The 17,776-nt window shown below is 42.2% G+C and overlaps 1 protein-coding gene across 4 annotated transcripts in view; it reads left to right on the forward strand.

Annotated features, from left to right (window-relative positions):
• Positions 1-1,036: 1,036 nt before the first annotated feature.
• The window catches only part of LOC134059361 (histone-lysine N-methyltransferase PRDM9-like), a 34,425-nt gene continuing 17,685 nt past the window's right edge, over positions 1,037-17,776 (forward strand). For 2 of the 4 annotated variants that reach the window (XM_062515682.1, XM_062515711.1), the window contains exon 1: positions 1,600-1,864. In XM_062515682.1, coding sequence (XP_062371666.1) covers positions 1,671-1,864 — 194 coding nt within the window. In that variant the 5' untranslated portion in view covers positions 1,600-1,670. Of the gene's footprint in view, positions 1,246-1,599; positions 1,865-17,776 lie in introns of those variants that run through there. The other 2 variants (XM_062515701.1, XM_062515692.1) reach the window with 2 other exon arrangements.

Genomic DNA, 17,776 nt, shown 5'->3' on the forward strand with positions numbered 1-17,776 from the left:
ATTTATTGCAAACAAACAAACAAACAAGGGCCGGGTTTCCCAAAATCGTTAAGAAGCTCTTAAGTCCTAAGAACTTCTTAGGAGCGTTCGTAGAACATTCTTACAACGCTCCTAAGAAGTTCTTAGCACTTAAGAGCTTCTTAACAATTTTGGGAAACCCGGCCAATATATTTCAAAACATTCAGGCAAGGAAGTAAGGGAGGATGGACAAATATGCATCCAGTGCTCCACAGTCTAATGAGCCAAGTGTAGCCTACTTCATGTGGGCACTGTGCACCAGCTTACTGAAATCGGCAAACCAGTTTCAAGATTATTGACAACAAGCACCTGAAGATGTGTGTATTTCTTACATTTTGGTACAACTAAAGCAATATGCGAATCTTATTGTCTGTGGCCAGGGAAAAACCTACAACGATCTGATACTACCAAACCTCAGTTGACCTGCTCGGGGCATTTTTGTATCATGCACAGTTAATGAGAGAATTTACATATTTGAATCAATTAGCTGATTTTATTATATCTTTGTATTGATAGATACTACAATATTTGTAGAATTGTAGAAAATATTGACAGTGCAATCATTTTAGAGGAACCGTCTGTAAGAAATTATTTTCAAGTAGCCTAATCATAAAATGGCCCTGATATGTCACGAGACATTAGAAATCATGCTCAGTGCAAATATATCACTGACAAAAGTATAGTCCGGCCAGGATATTGTCATTTAAAAGTGAAGTCGCAGCCCTCAACTGATATTGTCCTGTTGTGTTTTGGTCTGATGCGCCACCCTTCATCTATCTAGGCTACTAATCGTGAAGTCATAGGACACCTCTCATTCGTCTTTTTATGTATCCTCCTTCCTTCCTTCCTCGGTACTCCGGTTTGTTCCTATGGTTTGTTCCCACTGATCCATAGCCATGTTGCCGCCCCATCTGTCTTTATTTAGATCAGTGGGAACGCACCGAGGAAGGAAGGGAGGATAGATGAAAAGACGAATGAGAGTCACCCATAGTATTTCCGCATCCGGTTGCCAGCTCTGCTCTACTTGCAGCTACAAACGTGTAGGATAAAACAAATGTCTAACGTTACGAAAACTATAAGACCTCGTTATGAATCCGAAATACGTCGTGACAAAGTCCGAAACAAAACAAGGATTTGTATAGGAGATGCCTTTGAACGATGGAGACGGCTGAAAACGGAGAAGAATTTGAGGACAGATGCCAACGTTGCCAATTCTCTCCTGGACGGGTAAGATTCTATGTTTGGCTAACTTACTTGTAGGCTACTTAAATGGACATTTCGAATATTAACAATCGAACAAAGTTATGCGTGTTCGTGCAATGTAAGGTTATGTTAGCGCATATAAAGGAGGTGGGTCATCGAACTGAAAAGGAATTGTCTGGGAAATAAAAACGGCGAGTCTCATTGCTAACATCAGCATTCAGCAATGCCTTATCAGAGCCCGTTTCTCTGTCATTATGGTGAGAAGCTGAGGAAAATACATAGCAGCTACTGCTGGATCCTGCAGCCTGGAGGCGATTACTTTCAATTCAGAGACCTGCTGCTTTTTGCTCACGTGACCTGTCAACACGCCCCCTCCTCAAACTCGGACATGAGAGCCAACCGAACCAGCGTGTGTTTGCACATGGTTTGCCTGCGTGTATGTTGTTGTCATGGCCGAAGCAGCAACGAAACCGAAGAAGGCAAAGGCTTTATCGGAGGAGGCTAAGAAGAGAAAAAGGGAGAGGGATAATATCAGAGCCCGGGCGAAGATCCATATTGGCCCAGCGTTAGCTCGCTGGCGTCAGCTAAAGGATGAGGAGGGGTGCCCGACCGATGCTGACTTGGCCGTCTTGTTATTGGACTCGTAAGTGTATTGCTTGCATACTATCTCTAGTTTTTCCGAATTTGTTGTCTGCCTGGCAATGTTACGGAAGCTATCTGGTCCTCCATTTATCTTCATGAATCAAGTAATGGCAGTAGAGGAGGGAATGATCAATCTGGTAGCAAGTACGCTAACATGCTAGTTTTCGATGGTTAGGGCGCGTCGGTGCGTGCTCGAGCGCCATTTGTGTGTAAATACTTTAACTTTGTCCTGTTTTGCAAAAACGTCTGTATTTTCAAACAAGTGAAAAGGGTAGATAGAACAAACTATTTACAGTAAAATTCTGACTATTACCGTAATATTGTCTATGATCTGGCGAACCCTGAACCCGTACACTACAGCGAAACACGGAAGTAACAGTGCTAGCATGATTGCCATCAGAGCCGTCAAAGATCGTATTGAGGTTTCCTAGCTGATGTCACAGACGCGAGAATTCTAGGTTTTGCCTCCGTTTCGCCATAACGGGAGTCAACAATCGGTCATTATTGTAATTTAACACCAAGGATAGCGTCCAAGCTTAGAGGTTTCACTCTCAATTAACTTTAGCCTAAGTCTTCAAGTCTTTATTTTTCAACCGATTTCATTTAAATATGCCGTCGTGCGCACAGTGTTTTTTTTTTTCAGAGCCTATAATTTAGCATTACACGAAGCTATAAACGCGGCAATTTCGACAGGTAGGCTTTCACAATTTTGTCTGTGAAATGTCTTCGTGTTCGAAGGCGTACACCTAGGCTACTTTCAAGTTATGGGTTTTTAAATGTTCCTCATAGAAAGTCTTTCTGAAGTCCAAATAAAAGAAAATGTTGCTGCAGTTGCAAGACTGTTATTGCGATGTAGGCTACCTACGGACAGCAAATGGGGTGTTTCGAGGTAGCTTATCAGGCTAGGTTATTTATGCATAGCCTCCTGAGACCCTGCGTCCTCATATGAGGACATTACATTTAGGCTCTGCTTCACCTTGTGCTTACTTTTCCTGAATAAAAACCTGTTGTCCTCATATGTGGACACTTCATTTTACCCTCTAGTGTTATCAGACACACAATGTTTTGGGAAAAAGCAATATGGCGTCGATATCCACCTCCACGCTTTACCAGCATACGCGTGAGAACTATCGTCATGGTAACGTGCCAGTGAACGTTATGACATTTATTTTTTTTGTATATGTTTGTGAACAGTTGTAGTATGATATGGCATCAAGTTTCCCCCATTTCGATCATTGCAAACAGACCAGGACGTGTTTAACTTTCATGTCCTCATACGAGGACATCGGGACTGAAATGTACGCATAATTTCATTTTTAGGCTACATATTACATTGAAAATTGTTGTTCATTGGCCATATCAAACTACTGTAAAGCAATAATGGAAGTCAAAGTGTGGACATAGACATAATAGAGTAGCCTGAATAAATAAATCCATTGAAGGAATTACAAAAATAAATAAATAAACAAATAAGAAACATCTTCAATCAGCCAAAGAGGACACATGTAACCCCTCTCCTAGTTACTCTCCACTGGCTCCCTATAGTAGCCAGAATTAAATTTAAATCTCTCACTCTGGCCTATAGGACACTGACTGGATCTGCTCCCAGCTACTTCAGTTCTTTAATCACGATGTACATTCCCAACCGCCCATTGCGATCTTCTGAGGAGCGTCTGTTATGTCGACCAACCATACATGCTAGGTCAAATTGTAGATCCTATTCTTCAGTGGTTCCGTGTTGGTGGAATGAGTTGCCCAGAGCTCTCCGTTCCAGCAACAGCTTTGGATCTTTTAAGAGGGGTCTTAAGGCATATTTATTTAATATGCACTTAGTCCTTTGAGTTTGTGATGTGTTATGGTTTGTATAATAGTATTGTTTTGTTATAATTTGTCTATTGATAGAATTTGAAATGTATTTTGCTATTGTCCTTAAATTTAGCCATACCATGCTTTAGTTATTATTATTATATTTAATTAACTGAGTGACTTATTTGATTGCTATTCTCATTTCACTGTTTTATTTCTCATTAGGTTAGTGCTTAAAATTATTGTTTTACTGATAATATTACTATCAGGGTTTCCCCCAGAAAATTTGTTAGTTAAGGTGGTGTCTGTCCAGGGGAAGGGGGCGTCGCCGTAGCGTCCCCGCCGCATCGCCGCCACTGCCCTACGATGGGGAGGGGGGGCGGGGGGGGGGGGGGGGTCGAGTCGAGACCGTTGTTTTAACTGCAGCCGAGACCGAGTGACAACAACCGAGTCTTTTAGGAAGCAAGTCTGAGTCTTAAAGGAGTCAAGGCCGCATCAAGACCAACCAAAGAAAGGGGCTTTCATAATTTACATCACCAAGGATCATATAACAGTTCAATTCCCAAAGGGTAGAGAGGGGATTGTTGGCTACAGGAGCAGTCTAGCACACACTTGTCTAAATAACTTCTTTTCTGATTTACTTGAAGACAAGGAGGTCAGCTGAAGTAAAAATTTAGTAGGCTGTCAGCATTTCATTAATATTGAAAATGTTGAATTTTGACACTAATGACAGCAATATACCTGGATTTCACATTCATTGTATCAGATTTAATTGTATCAGCAACCAATTAAACATCATTAACACAATTTAGACAATATTATACCTTAAAAGTGTAAGTTTACAACTCCAATACAGGGCCTTTTGTATCTTTCAAAACCTTTGCACTGCTCAGCATAGCACCATAGGATATATTTTAAAGCCAGTCAATATAGTAATATTCTATTAAAACCAAGAATATTTGTAATGGTGGATATTTTAGAATATACCATGAAATAAAGATGAAACTGTATGAAAATGTAACATTGCGACTGTATGGTAAAGTTAGTGAATTGTGATTTAGTAGCCTAAAGCTGCAATTCTTTGATTGAAGCTGCATATTGTGCGTGCCTGTTGCTCATATAGCCTAAGAGAGCCAGAACGTTTTTAATGCTTTTTAAAACATAATTAGCGAGAATGTACCGCATTGAACGCTAATATTTTGTCACTAACAACCAAATCTGTCACCTGTCAAATAGCCTACAGTTGCATGTTCAGCTCTGAACAAAAACATTCAGGAGTTATTTCAGCCACACCGAAACGTGTGTTCCCGTCCCGCCCGGTCGGGATGAATGAAACTGGCATGGGAGACAAGAGGCTACAGTTTGAAGTTTAACCTAGCCTGTGTAAACCTCAGACAATTTCAGTATTTTACAACACGTAAATGAATAGCCGTCACAAGTTGTTGTTAGCTGTAGGCTAGATGGCACAAGTGTTTGTCACAACAAATTACAAGATGCAGTGGGCTATGCATTCATAGACGAGTGATAAAAAAAAAAAAAAAAGATACAGCGCTCAAAAGTGTTATGCCGCTCATCCCATACATTTGGTAGATTCAACGGAGAACCATTCCTGTGAGAGTCGTCAAATCTAGCTAGGTTTAGGCTATTTGTGTTCGCAGTCACTCTGAGATATGCGTGGCATTGGCACCTGATATCAAATACTCATGCTGAATGAGCGCGTCGCCTGTGCCAACTCGATTTGAAAATGTTTCTTTTTTTATGCGTTCTACAGAGAAGGGAGACTAGCGGCTACGGTTTGGAATGACAGGGAGAAAACATGTCAGAGTAATACGGCGAATATCACTATACATAATATATGTATTTATTTATTTATTTATTGAAGACGCTAGTTAAGGCGGCAGCCCTGTGTTGTTAAGGCGGCCGCCTTAGCAGGAAAGCGCTGCGGGAAACCCTGACTATTCTCCCTAGTTTGTAATTGTTCACTGTTAATTTAATTAGGGCCCGAGCACCGAGGTGCGGCCACTGAAAGTGGCTGCACCGGAGGTGCAAGGCCCTATTGTTTTTGCTCAGATTATTAGGGCCCGAGCACCGAGGTGCGGCCACTGAAAGTGGCTGCACCGTAGGTGCAAGGCCCTATTGTTTTCGCTCAGATTATTATTATTATTATTATAGTTTTTTCCTCCTTACCTGTTTTTTTTTTTTCACCAACTTGGCATGCTCTAAAACTCTTGTAATTTGGCAGCCATTTGTAGAATTGCAATCGAAACTCAGACACAGAGTTTTGGTCTAGGGCGTGGCTCAGGGACTCTATAGCGCCACCTATCACGCTGTCTGTTGTGGTTGACACATGCATACACGAAAATGGCCCAGATTTGGTGGGTATGTGTGTTGCAGTAATCTGAACAATTTTTACATTTACACTCTATAGTAAATATTCGAAGAATTTGAGTTATGGTTATGATTATGAATTTTGCACATCATGTATTTTGAAACACTTCTCCTAGATGGTTTATCGAAATCATGTCCTTTCAGCAGTAAAATGATCTTAAGGGGTTGCCCAAGAGAAATTGCGACCAGATTTTTGAATTTCAAAAGTATATTGAAATGGCGAAGGTTTGAATCTAGGTGTCTTATAAAAGAAACAAAAAGTTGGTGTTATAGGCAGAAAACAGTGACTAATTTGGATGAAATTTGATGGAGTATTAGTTAGTGTGTTTGTAGTGACAGTCATATGCAAAGTTTTGAATTTGGTGTTGTTTGTGATTTTTAAAAGTGCATTAATGATTGTGGTGGATACAGTTTTAGCTAAAATATTTTGAAGCGAGTTGATGAATGATTATAATCATATCAAGCTATGCTGCAATTTTGATTTTAACCATGTTAACAGAAAGTGAGTTATTTTTAATTTCATATTTGCCCAATCACACAGCCCCTCCTCTCTGTCCTTCTCTGCCTCTCTCTCTGTTGCAACTAACAGACACACGCACGCACTCTGTCACCCCCCTTCTCGGGTCCTCCCTAACTAACACACACACATTGACACACGCGCGGCTTTCTAGAGACAGACAGAGACAGAGACACACACACACACACACACACACACACACACACACACACACACACACACACACACACACACACACACACACACACACACACACACACACACACACACACACACACACTTTGGGCAACCGTGGCCTACTGGTTAGGGCTTGGGGCTTGTAGCTGGAGGATTGCCGGTTCGATCCCTGACCAGTCCACAGCTGAAGTGCCCTTGAGCAAGGCACCTAACCCCTGACTGCTCCCTGAGCGCCGCTGGTTGGGCAGGCAGCTCACTGCTCTGAGTATGGTATATTAAAAAGTATACAAAAGTATATTGAAATGGCGAAGGTTTGAATCTAGGTGTCTTGTAAAAGAAACAGAAAGTTGGTGTTATAGGTAGAAAACAGTGACTAATTTGGATGAAATTTGATGGAGTATTAGTTAGTGTGTTTGTAGTGACAGTCATATGCAAAGTTTTGAATTTTGGTGTTTGTGTTTTTTAAAAGTGCATTAATGATTGTGGTGGACACAGTTTTAGCTAAAATATTTTGAAGCGAGTTGACGAATAATTATAATCATATCAACCTATGCTGCAATTTTGAAATTTTGACTTTAGCCATGTTCACAGTAAGTGAGTATTTAGGTTTATTTGTGTTTGCATGTGTCTTATACTCCATCCATTTAGCTGAGCAGGAGTAGGTGCTCTCTCTCTCAGCTGCATGTCTCTCTCGTCCCCTGCTAATTCTCTACACAGACTCACAGACACTCTCTCACCCCTCCCCCGTCATTCTCTCTCTCTCTCACGCACGCACGCGCGTGCGCACACACACACACACACACACACACACACACACACACACACACACACACACACACACACACACACACACACACACACACACACACACACACACACACACACACACACACACACACACACTCTCCCTCCCTCTTTCCTCCCTCCCTCCTTCCCTCTGGGCAGCCGTGGCCTACTGGTTAGGGCTTGGGGCTTGTAACTGGAAGGTTGCCGGTTCAATCCCCAACCAGTCCACCACTAAAGTGCCCTTGAGCAAGGCACCTAACCCCTCACTGCTCCCCCAGCACAGCTGGTTGGGCAGGCAGCTCACTGCTCTGGGTCAGTGTGTGATTCACCTCACTGTGTGTTCACTGTGTGCTGTGTGTGTTCACTAATTTGGTTCAATTGGGTTACATGCAGAGAAATAAATTTCCCTCACGGGATCAAAAAAGTGCATATTCTATTCTATTGATCGATTTGTCTCTACCCCCTCTGTCTGTGTCGGTCTAGCGTTATTGCTATCGATAGTCAGAGATAGAGCTCTGGCCTAGGGTGTGGCTTAGGGACTCTATAGCGCTACCTAGCATATTGTCTGTTGTGGCTGACACATACATTCAGGAAAATTGACCAAATTTGGTGGGCATGTGTGTTGCTCATGCACATGCCCACCAACACGCACATGTTGCTTTGTTAGATTCCGAAATCTCACAGGTCTCCGCACCGCTGGTGCTCGGGCCCGCCATCGCCGCTTGCGGCTATATTTCTTATTATTATTATAGTATAATTATCTTACCAGTAACATTTTTCACCAACTTGGCATGCTCTAAAACTCTTGCAATTTAGCTGGCATATGTAGAATTGCATTTGATACTCAGACACAGAGCTGTGGCCTAGGGTGTGGCTCAGGGACTCTATAGCGCCACCTAGCGCGCCGTCTACTGTTGTTGACACATACATTCACGGAAATGAACCAAATTTGGTGGACATGTGTGTTGTATTATTCTGAACAAGTTTTACATTCAAACTATATAGTGAATCTTAGAAGAATTTGAATTATGTGAGATTTTCTGATTTTTGCACATCATGTATTTTGAAATACTTCTCCTAGAGGGTTTATCGAAATCATGTCATTTAAGCACTAAAATGATCTTGAGGGGTTGCCCGAGAGGAATTGCGACCAGATTTTTGAATTTCAAAAGTATATTGAAATGGCGAAGGTTTGAATCTAGGTGTCTTATAAAAGAAACAAAAAGTTGGTGTTATAGGCAGAAAACAGTGACTAATTTGGATGAAATTTGATGGAGCATTAGTTAGTGTGTTTGTAGTGACAGTCATATACAAAGTTTTGAATTTGGTGTTGTTTGTGATTTTTAAAAGCGCATAAATGATTGTGGTGGATACAGTTTTAGCTAAAATATTTTGAAGCGAGTTGATGAATGATTATAATCATATCAAGCTATGCTGCAATTTTGATTTTAACCATGTTAACAGAAAGTGAGTTATTTTTAATTTCAGATTTGCCCAATCACACAGCCCCTCCTCTCTGTCCTTCTCTGCCTCTCTCTCTGTTGCAACTAACAGACACACGCACGCACTCTGTCACCCCCCTTCTCGGGTCCTCCCTAACTAACACACACACATTGACACACGCGCGGCTTTCTAGAGACACAGAGACAGACAGACAGACAGACAGACACACACACACATACATTGACACACGCGCGGCTTTCTAGAGACACAGAGAGAGACACACACACACACACACACACACACACACACACACACACACACACACACACACACACACACACACACACACACACACACACACACACACACACACACACACACACACACACACACACACACACACACACACACACACACACACACACACACACACACACACACACACACACACACACCCTCCCTCCCTCCCTCCTTCCCTCTGGGCAGCCGTGGCCTACTGGTTAGGGCTTAGGGCTTATAACTGGAAGGTTGCCGGTTCAATCCCCAACCAGTCCACCACTAAAGTGCCCTTGAGCAAGGCACCTAACCCTTCACTGCTCCCCCAGCACCGCTGGTTGGGCAGGCAGCTCACTGCTCTGGGTCAGTGTGTGATTCACCTCACTGTGTGCTGTTTCGGTTCACTAATTTGGTTAAATTGGGTTACATGCAGAGAAATTAATTTCCCTCACGGGATCAAAAAAGTGTATATTCTATTCTATTGATCCATTTGTCTCTACCCCCTCTGTCTGTGTCTGTCTAGCGTTATTGCTATCGATAGTCAGAGATAGAGCTCTGGCCTAGGGTGTGGCTTAGGGACTCTATAGCGCTACCTAGCATATTGTCTGTTGTGGCTGACACATACATTCAGGAAAATTGACCAAATTTGTTGGGCATGTGTGTTGCTCATGCACATGCCCACCAACACGCACATGTTGCTTTGTTAGATTCCAAAATCTCACAGGTCTCCGCACCGCTGGTGCTCGGGCCCGCCATCGCCGCTTGCGGCTATATTTTGTATTGTTATTTATTTGTATGTCGCTTTGGACAAAGGCGTCTGCTAAATAACCATAGCCATAGCCATAGCCAAATAGAGCAGAACTGTTTCGCTTCAATTGATTGTGGATAGACTTCTCTCCACATGGATGTGACCCATACGCACAACTAACATTTACAAATAAACACTAAACTTAACCAAATTAATAACAGGACATTTCTGTTCAATAAAAACAAACTGTTTTCTTAATAGTTGAATCTTAGGCACTTGGAGTACACACATGAATATTCACATTCTTTCTGGATTGACAATCTCATTGTATTTTATGGTAATAGAGACCCAATGTCCTCATACGAGGACATAGTTTTTCTCAAAAACTACTTGATGTACAGAGGTGAATTTTTTTTTGTATGTTTATGAAGCCCTACTAAGCCAAAATAATTGAGTGAAATGAAAAATGCATTCAAATTTACATCCAGGGTCTCAGGAGGATAGGCCTAAAATATAGCCTAATTAAACTAGGCTATGCGAGGCTAAATGATGACAACTGTAAGATCAAATTCAAAAACGTTTTGTCTACCCAAAACATGTTTGCAAATGTATGCATTTGTGTTCATACCATCTTAAATCGTTTCACCATCATATCATCTTAAATCGTTTCAAAAACAAGGATTAGCAGTCTGCCTATGCTGCATGGGTATAGTTGCAGGAATCAATCGTATGTTAAATATCGTTGCTAGCTTCGTATGGTTTCACTGCAGGGACCATTGCACGACTGCTCATGAATCGGTGGCACCAAACTAAAACGTATGTCCAGATTGGGGAAACGTTTAGTTTGTTTTGAATAGATACGTTCACTCAATTTAAAGGCAAATGATAACACAACTGAATAACAATATCCTGCCCTTTGCTAGCACTGGAGGGAATTACCTTGCTTGAAAGCTAGCCAGCTAAGCCAGTTCTGTTCTGTCATCTTATTCTCTCCTGCTTTCTAGTTGTCCATGGAGAAAAATCCTCAGATATCCAGTAAACGTCATGCTGTCTTTCAGAGTTAATCCAAGTGTGCTGTAAACTTAATTAAGATAACTTGTAGCCTATGCCTAATTTAGAAACACATAGTGGGCTAATTACGTATGACTCCTGCTAACTAGCGTCTAGCGAACAGCTAACACGTCATTTTGCCAAACGAAATAAATAGATGTAAGCGACCGGTAGCGTAGTTAACACGTTGTCATTTGCCAAACGAAATGAATAGATGTAATCCAGATAGGCCTAGGCTACAGCTCCCGTTGATGCTTGATAGCCAGTCACAACAGTTCGCTGAAGGATCTGTGGTAGGCAGCTTGGATGCACTGCTAGCACGTCCACTCTTTCAGGCAATATACCTAGGCACATATTTTTGTTTATTCATGTAGGCTGTCTACCTGTCACGTTCAAGCCTGAGGAACAAATAGCACTGTTTAGGACCGATAATAGAAGCTGTTCCCTGCAGCGTTATCGATAGCCTACGTAAATCCAGCCTGAAAATATCTTCAAACTCTAAGCTTTAATGGTCAAGCGTTTATCAAGACGTGGTGTTAACTAAATAATCAGTGTCACAGTATCTTACTTGAGGTCTAGGAAGTCGATCACCTTGCACCAGGTCATTTAAAATACTCAATGAAGCGAACTTTGATTCAATCTCACGTGTGTCGCTATTGGACTGGCTATTTTTTTACTCCCACAATGGCGGTGTTAATATCTATATGCTGGTTGTTATGGGAACAGTGAGGAATAGTGACGCGCCCGGAATCCTCAATAGTAAGGAAGATGAGTCATAAAGGGGGTTTTCAATGGAATGAAATGGTGCCCACTTCCGCCTCCTATCTAGGCGTGATCAGTGACGAGTAATCGGTTTAGACCAGTGTAGAAGCAGCAGAATGTTACCCCTTTTCCACCGCCACAAACCAGGTGCTGGTTCCGGGCTGGTGCTAGTGCCAGTTCGGTGCTGGTGCTACCTGCTGATTATCCAAGAACCAGCTCGCTTTTCCACAGACTGAGTTCCAGAGTAGTGCAGCGTCGTTACGTCACTGTTTACGTGCGCTTTTGTATCCCAAAACAACCAGCAGAAATGGAGATGCGGTGGAAAAACTTATTCAGTTAACTTTGAGCACAAAAAGCTCAAATGTCGAGAGAGTTCAACTGTATCACTGTATCCATTTGTGGAATAAAACCGGACGTGCCCTATGTTGCATGTGTATTTATTGCAGTCGCTAGAAAAGCATGTTAGCCAACATTAGCACTTGATTAGCACCCGTTGTTATGGTTATGACCATGCTACGCTGCTTTTTTTGCTGCTAACGTTAGCCTGACCAGAAACACCACAGTAGTTATATCAGCATGCTAGGTTGCTATGTTTTGGTCAACAAGCTAACAAGCTAACTTTACCATTCGGGAGCTTACAGCAACTGTTTCGACCATCTTGCCATCACTGCCGCAAACTGTAAGTAGGCTACGATAAGCAATATGAATTTGTCACCAAGCGATGCGAACGTATCTAGCGTAGGAAGAACGTGTGACTATTTAGTTGGGGGGTTTTATGAGCGACTGTTTCCAAAGATCGCAAACCGCGTGGTAATTACCTTTATGTTGGGATAACTTGTGTTGTGTGCTCCTACTCACACAAGAGCTGGCAGTAAGTGTGATTATCTACTAACTAACCAACTAGCTAACAGGCTAATAAACAAACCATGCTAGGTCAGTAACGTCGTTGAAGGGTGTCACGTCACTTGAAGTTGTAGTCCATTTATGAAATGAAACGAGCAATTACGTTTTTTTTTAAAATAAGGCGAAATAGGGTCTGCTATTTTCACAGTTAGTAGATTATTACAGTATACAGACTGAAAAATATTTTTGGTGGATAAGATCGCTGGTATAGCTGCGTAGTATTTATTTGAAAAGTCGGTCTATGGGACTTAAAGGGATAGTTCGGGTTTTAAGACACGAAGTTATATGGGTTCCCTGTCAGCAACGTTGTGCATCAGCACTGACTTACCCCCCGACAGCGTCCTGTGAGCCGAGATCCAGCCGGTTTTTGATCGTTTTTGATGCTGAAGAAAGTAGTCCGGCAAGTTGCTGGGGTCACGAAAGTAAAGTGTTTTTCTTCTCAAAACCATATGCGTTCAAAAGAGTGATATATTTGCACCACAAAAACGTCGTCCAGCTGTCAGTAGCGCGCAGTGATAGGAATCGAGAAAAATAGTGCCAAGATAACGAGGTTTGAATTTTTCCTGGACAACGTTTTTGTGGGGCAAATATATCACTCTTTTGAACACGTATGGTTTTGAGTAGGGGTGGCACGGTTCACAAAATCTACGGTTCGGTTCGTATCACGGTTTAGGGTCACAGTTTTCGGTTCGGTGCGGTTCTTGTTCTTATTTTTTCTTTTACTCTTTAACACTCCAGAAACATATTTCAGCACATAGCTTAATCATCCACAATTAGGCTAGAGTATTTAGAGAATAGTTATCATGTAATAATGCACAAACTGAATTTGACTTCACATAAAGCACATTATTGTCTGAGGAAACTTTTTCAGTTGAGATTTTGATAAAGCAAGAGGGAAGACATTGATGATTTCAACAATCTTTTCATTTATTTGGCAGGGATGGTGCACCAGCACAAAATGTAGGTGGTCCACCCATATTTTTCATTGCATCGCTCTCCTTTCATATAGTGTGACTGATTTTTTAACAAGATGTAAAGCTTGTCTTTATTTGAAACACACACACATTATGTAATTATTTATTCATTCTATATACTGACATGTCTGATATTCATAACAGCAAACTTTATGCAGATTATAGCCTACTATTCATTATAACTCCACCTCTTAAATTCAGCTGTCTGGCTGAAGCCTCAAAATATTGTAAACAAAGTAGCAGGCTAAGTATACTCTACTGGTTGGACTGTTCAGTTTCCCCACATGTGTTTTAGTTTCAAGGTAAGCTAATACTTTTTCTCCTTGGGACAGGCCCTTTTAAGCCTTGGAGTTGAAAACATTGGTATTGAGATGGTCAGTCAACTTGAATGCAAGAGATTGTATCAAATGTCTGATGCTAACCGTTTTTAACAGTAATTTAGCTAATCGTCTTCTGTGCGTCATTGCGTTCACGATTGTGAATGTTCTATTTGGATTAATGAACATGTCGAGGGCGGGTGTCCATTGAGCGCGCACGAGAGCGGGCCTAGGAGAATGAGTTTACTTCTACTGTTTTGGTAAAGTTGCACGCATAGTCTTTGCGGAAGAACATGCTTCCACCCGAGCAGGGTCAGGTGCATCAGTTTGACCACGCTAGGGATGATCTCTCGCACTTGCCATTTCTAAAACCTTGCGCGCAGCACTCAAAACTATACTCCTACTCTCGCACGTAAGGGAAACACGTCGTCACATATGGGAATCAATTGCGCATGCCATAACTAGCCTGAACAGTAGGACCGTACGACGAAAACACACTCCGAACCGTGACATGCGAACCGCACGGTTCGGAGCATTTTTCAAAAACCGTGCCACCCCTAGTTTTGAGAAGAAAAACACTTTCGTGACCCCAGAAACTTGCCGGACTACTTTCTTCAGCATCAAAAACCGGCTGGATCTCGGCTCACAGGACGCTGTCGGGGGGTAAGTCATTGCTGATGCACAACGTTGCTGACAGGGGACCCATATAACTTCGTGTCTTAAAACCCGAACTATCCCTTTAACATTGGAGCTGCTCTTCGATAGGAACGCAACCACTTGGGGCGCTGGTTTTCACTTTCTCTCCCTATGGGAGTGGCACTACGTCACAGGGACACCAGGATTGACCCTCATATGACTCGTCTCGCTTTATAAACCGTCTCTGGAGCCGTCTACGGAGCAAGGGGGCAGGCATATTCCCGGGAATAGAAACACGAAATGAGCTAACTCCCATGGACGGCCATAGATTGCAGATTTTTTTTTGCGATCCCATAGCTTCATGTAACATGTGCCTTGTGTCGTCCTTAGCTTCCGTGAATTCTATATAGGGTATCGAAGGCAAAACTAATTCACTTCTTCCTCGTATATCTGGTTTCTCGTAAAGAAGTATAGTTAGCATGTCGGTTGGAGGGAAGCTAACGTTCGAGGGGAGATTTCCCGTAATGTTTGGATAAGAAGCTGAGTGAGCCTGCACGAAAACCATGACGGAAAGTCATTCGCAAGATCAGTGAAAATGTGTGTAGCCTACGGTAGCCTACTGTTTGATAGGGTAAAGCATTACCTAGAGGCAAGTAAACATAATAATAATATTACAAACTAGGGCTGCACGATATATCTAAAATATACCGTTATCGCGATATCAACGCTTGCGATAGACATACCGCAAAGATTACTTCATTTTCGATAAAATTCGATATATTTTCTGTGCCGTGCATTCCATACAGTCTATGGCATAGGTGTCAAATGCGGCCCTCAACCTCATTTCATATGGCCCACGAGAGCTTAAAGGATCTGATACAGTAGGCTATGTGGCCCGCGAGAGCTTAAAAGGTCTGATACGGTTTTTGCCTATAGGCAATAATACACTGCAATACACTAATCCAGCGCGAACTTTATGGGCGCTGCCATCTTGAATATCGCCATTACTGCGTGCCTGCGAGTGCGACGAGTGACACTTGTCTGTGCTTTTCAATGAAAGCATCCTGTCAGAGAATGTCTAACAAGAGGACTGCTAATGAATGAAAATGTCAGGTGAAAGGGAACATTGGATCAATGATGTCAGACTGTACCAAAACTTACCAATGAAGGTAATTTATTAACACCATAAGGTATTAAGACGTGTATTAATGACAGCTAACTTCTGCAACAGCCGCCTATGGAACCAACGGGCTAATTTCTTAGCAGCCAGGCACGCAGTAATGGCGGTTTTGTGTTACTTCCGTGTTTCGCTGGATTAGTGTATACAATGCACGTGTGTGAGACTGACAGGGAGGCCACATCAAGAGTGATTGTTTGGCCATAAGCGAAAGTAATCCTATCTTCCGACCGAGAAGAGGTGCATTCAGATCAGGCAAGCAGAGGTAGGCTTAAAGTTTGTGGTAATCGCTGTTGCTGTGCATTTTCATTTCAGTTAAAAACGAACAACGCAGAATCCACACAACACCTTCCAACTTTGAAACTTCAAAGAAAAGTCCACCGGGACCGTTCGCTTCTATGTGTATGGGACGTTGTAGTGACGCATTTCATATGGATGGTCTTTTTGACATGTCAGTTACCCTACTCGTTTGCATCACTGGCTAGATGTCAAACTGAATTTCGTTACTGGTATTTCACTTGTGCAATGACAGTAAAGTTGAGTATACTCGAATCTAAAAACTCAGATATATGAGAAAAAAAATGGCATGACCTCTTCCTGACTGACCAGTGACCCTCATTGAAAGTCAAACTGGAACTGACAGTGTTTTTTGTTTTATTTTTACAAAACACAACAACCAAAAAAACAACATGTTGGAATGGAATCAATGCATTTATTTTTTAATAGTGTGCATCAGTCTATGCTAGAAGCAAGTAGAATGGAGAAAAACATTAAATATTAAAATATCGCAAGTTATATCGTTATCGCAGTACTCAATAATGTTATCCCATATCGCATGTTTTCCTAATATCGTGCAGCCCTATTACAAACGAACGTTAACAATTTCAGAGGTTTTCGATCTATCAGACGAGTTACAGCAATGTGCAGGATGGCTAACGTCACGAAGTGAGTACGAGTCTGCGCAGTACGACGGAAAGTAAACAGAATTTTGTTTCAGCCCCCTTCCATTGAGAACAATGGAGTCTGTTTGTCCATTTCTTTTAGGTCTATGTTACGGAGAGCCTTGCCACTCGCTATTCAAGTGTAAGTTTGGCGGAAATTGAAAATAAAGCTATTTTCTGAATGAAAATACATCAACTAAGCCGTGGAGGAATTTTCGCTCATCACGCAGTACAGAGCTATCACGGACAGGAGCGACAGCCCAAAATCGCAAACAGTGGGTTAGCACGGGGCTCTGAGCCACACGCTTTCAAAATCGCATTTTTAAACCACTAACATTGCTCAAAACAGCGCCAAACCTCATCAGTAGCTTGCTCTAGGTGTCTACACATAAAACGAAGCACCAATCAGTCTGTAAACTTTGGAATAGTCAGTATACACGTAGAATCAATTCGAGACCGCATCCCCGTCTGAAGCACAGAAATGTCTCGCGAGATCTCACACGGAAGCACGGGAGCTATTCCTATGGGTAGTCAAAATCGCATTTTTAAACCACTAACATTGCTCAAAACAGCGCCAAACCTCGTCAGAAGCTTGCTCTAGGTACACATAAAACGAAGCATCAACAACTTGGCTCATGAACCCGATGTTTATAAAAGAAGACTGTTATGAACTCTTACCCCCTCCAGCTCCTCACGAAGGAAAGTCCACGACCTCTCGTGTGAGATCTCGCAAGACATTTCTGTGCTTCAGACGGGGATGCGGTCTCGAATTGATTCTACGTGTATGCTGACTATTCCAAAGTTTACAGACTGATTGGTGCTTCGTTTTATGTGTAGACACCTAGAGCAAGCTACTGATGAGGTTTGGCGCTGTTTTGAGCAATGTTAGTGGTTTAAAAATGCGATTTTGAAAGCGTGTGGCTCAGAGCCCCGTGCTAACCCACTGTTTGCGATTTTGGGCTGTCGCTCCTGTCCGTGATAGCTCTGTACTGCGTGATGAGCGAAAATTACT

Source organism: Sardina pilchardus, chromosome 2 (assembly GCF_963854185.1).
Source record: "Sardina pilchardus chromosome 2, fSarPil1.1, whole genome shotgun sequence".
NCBI classification, from domain to species: domain Eukaryota; kingdom Metazoa; phylum Chordata; class Actinopteri; order Clupeiformes; family Clupeidae; genus Sardina; species Sardina pilchardus.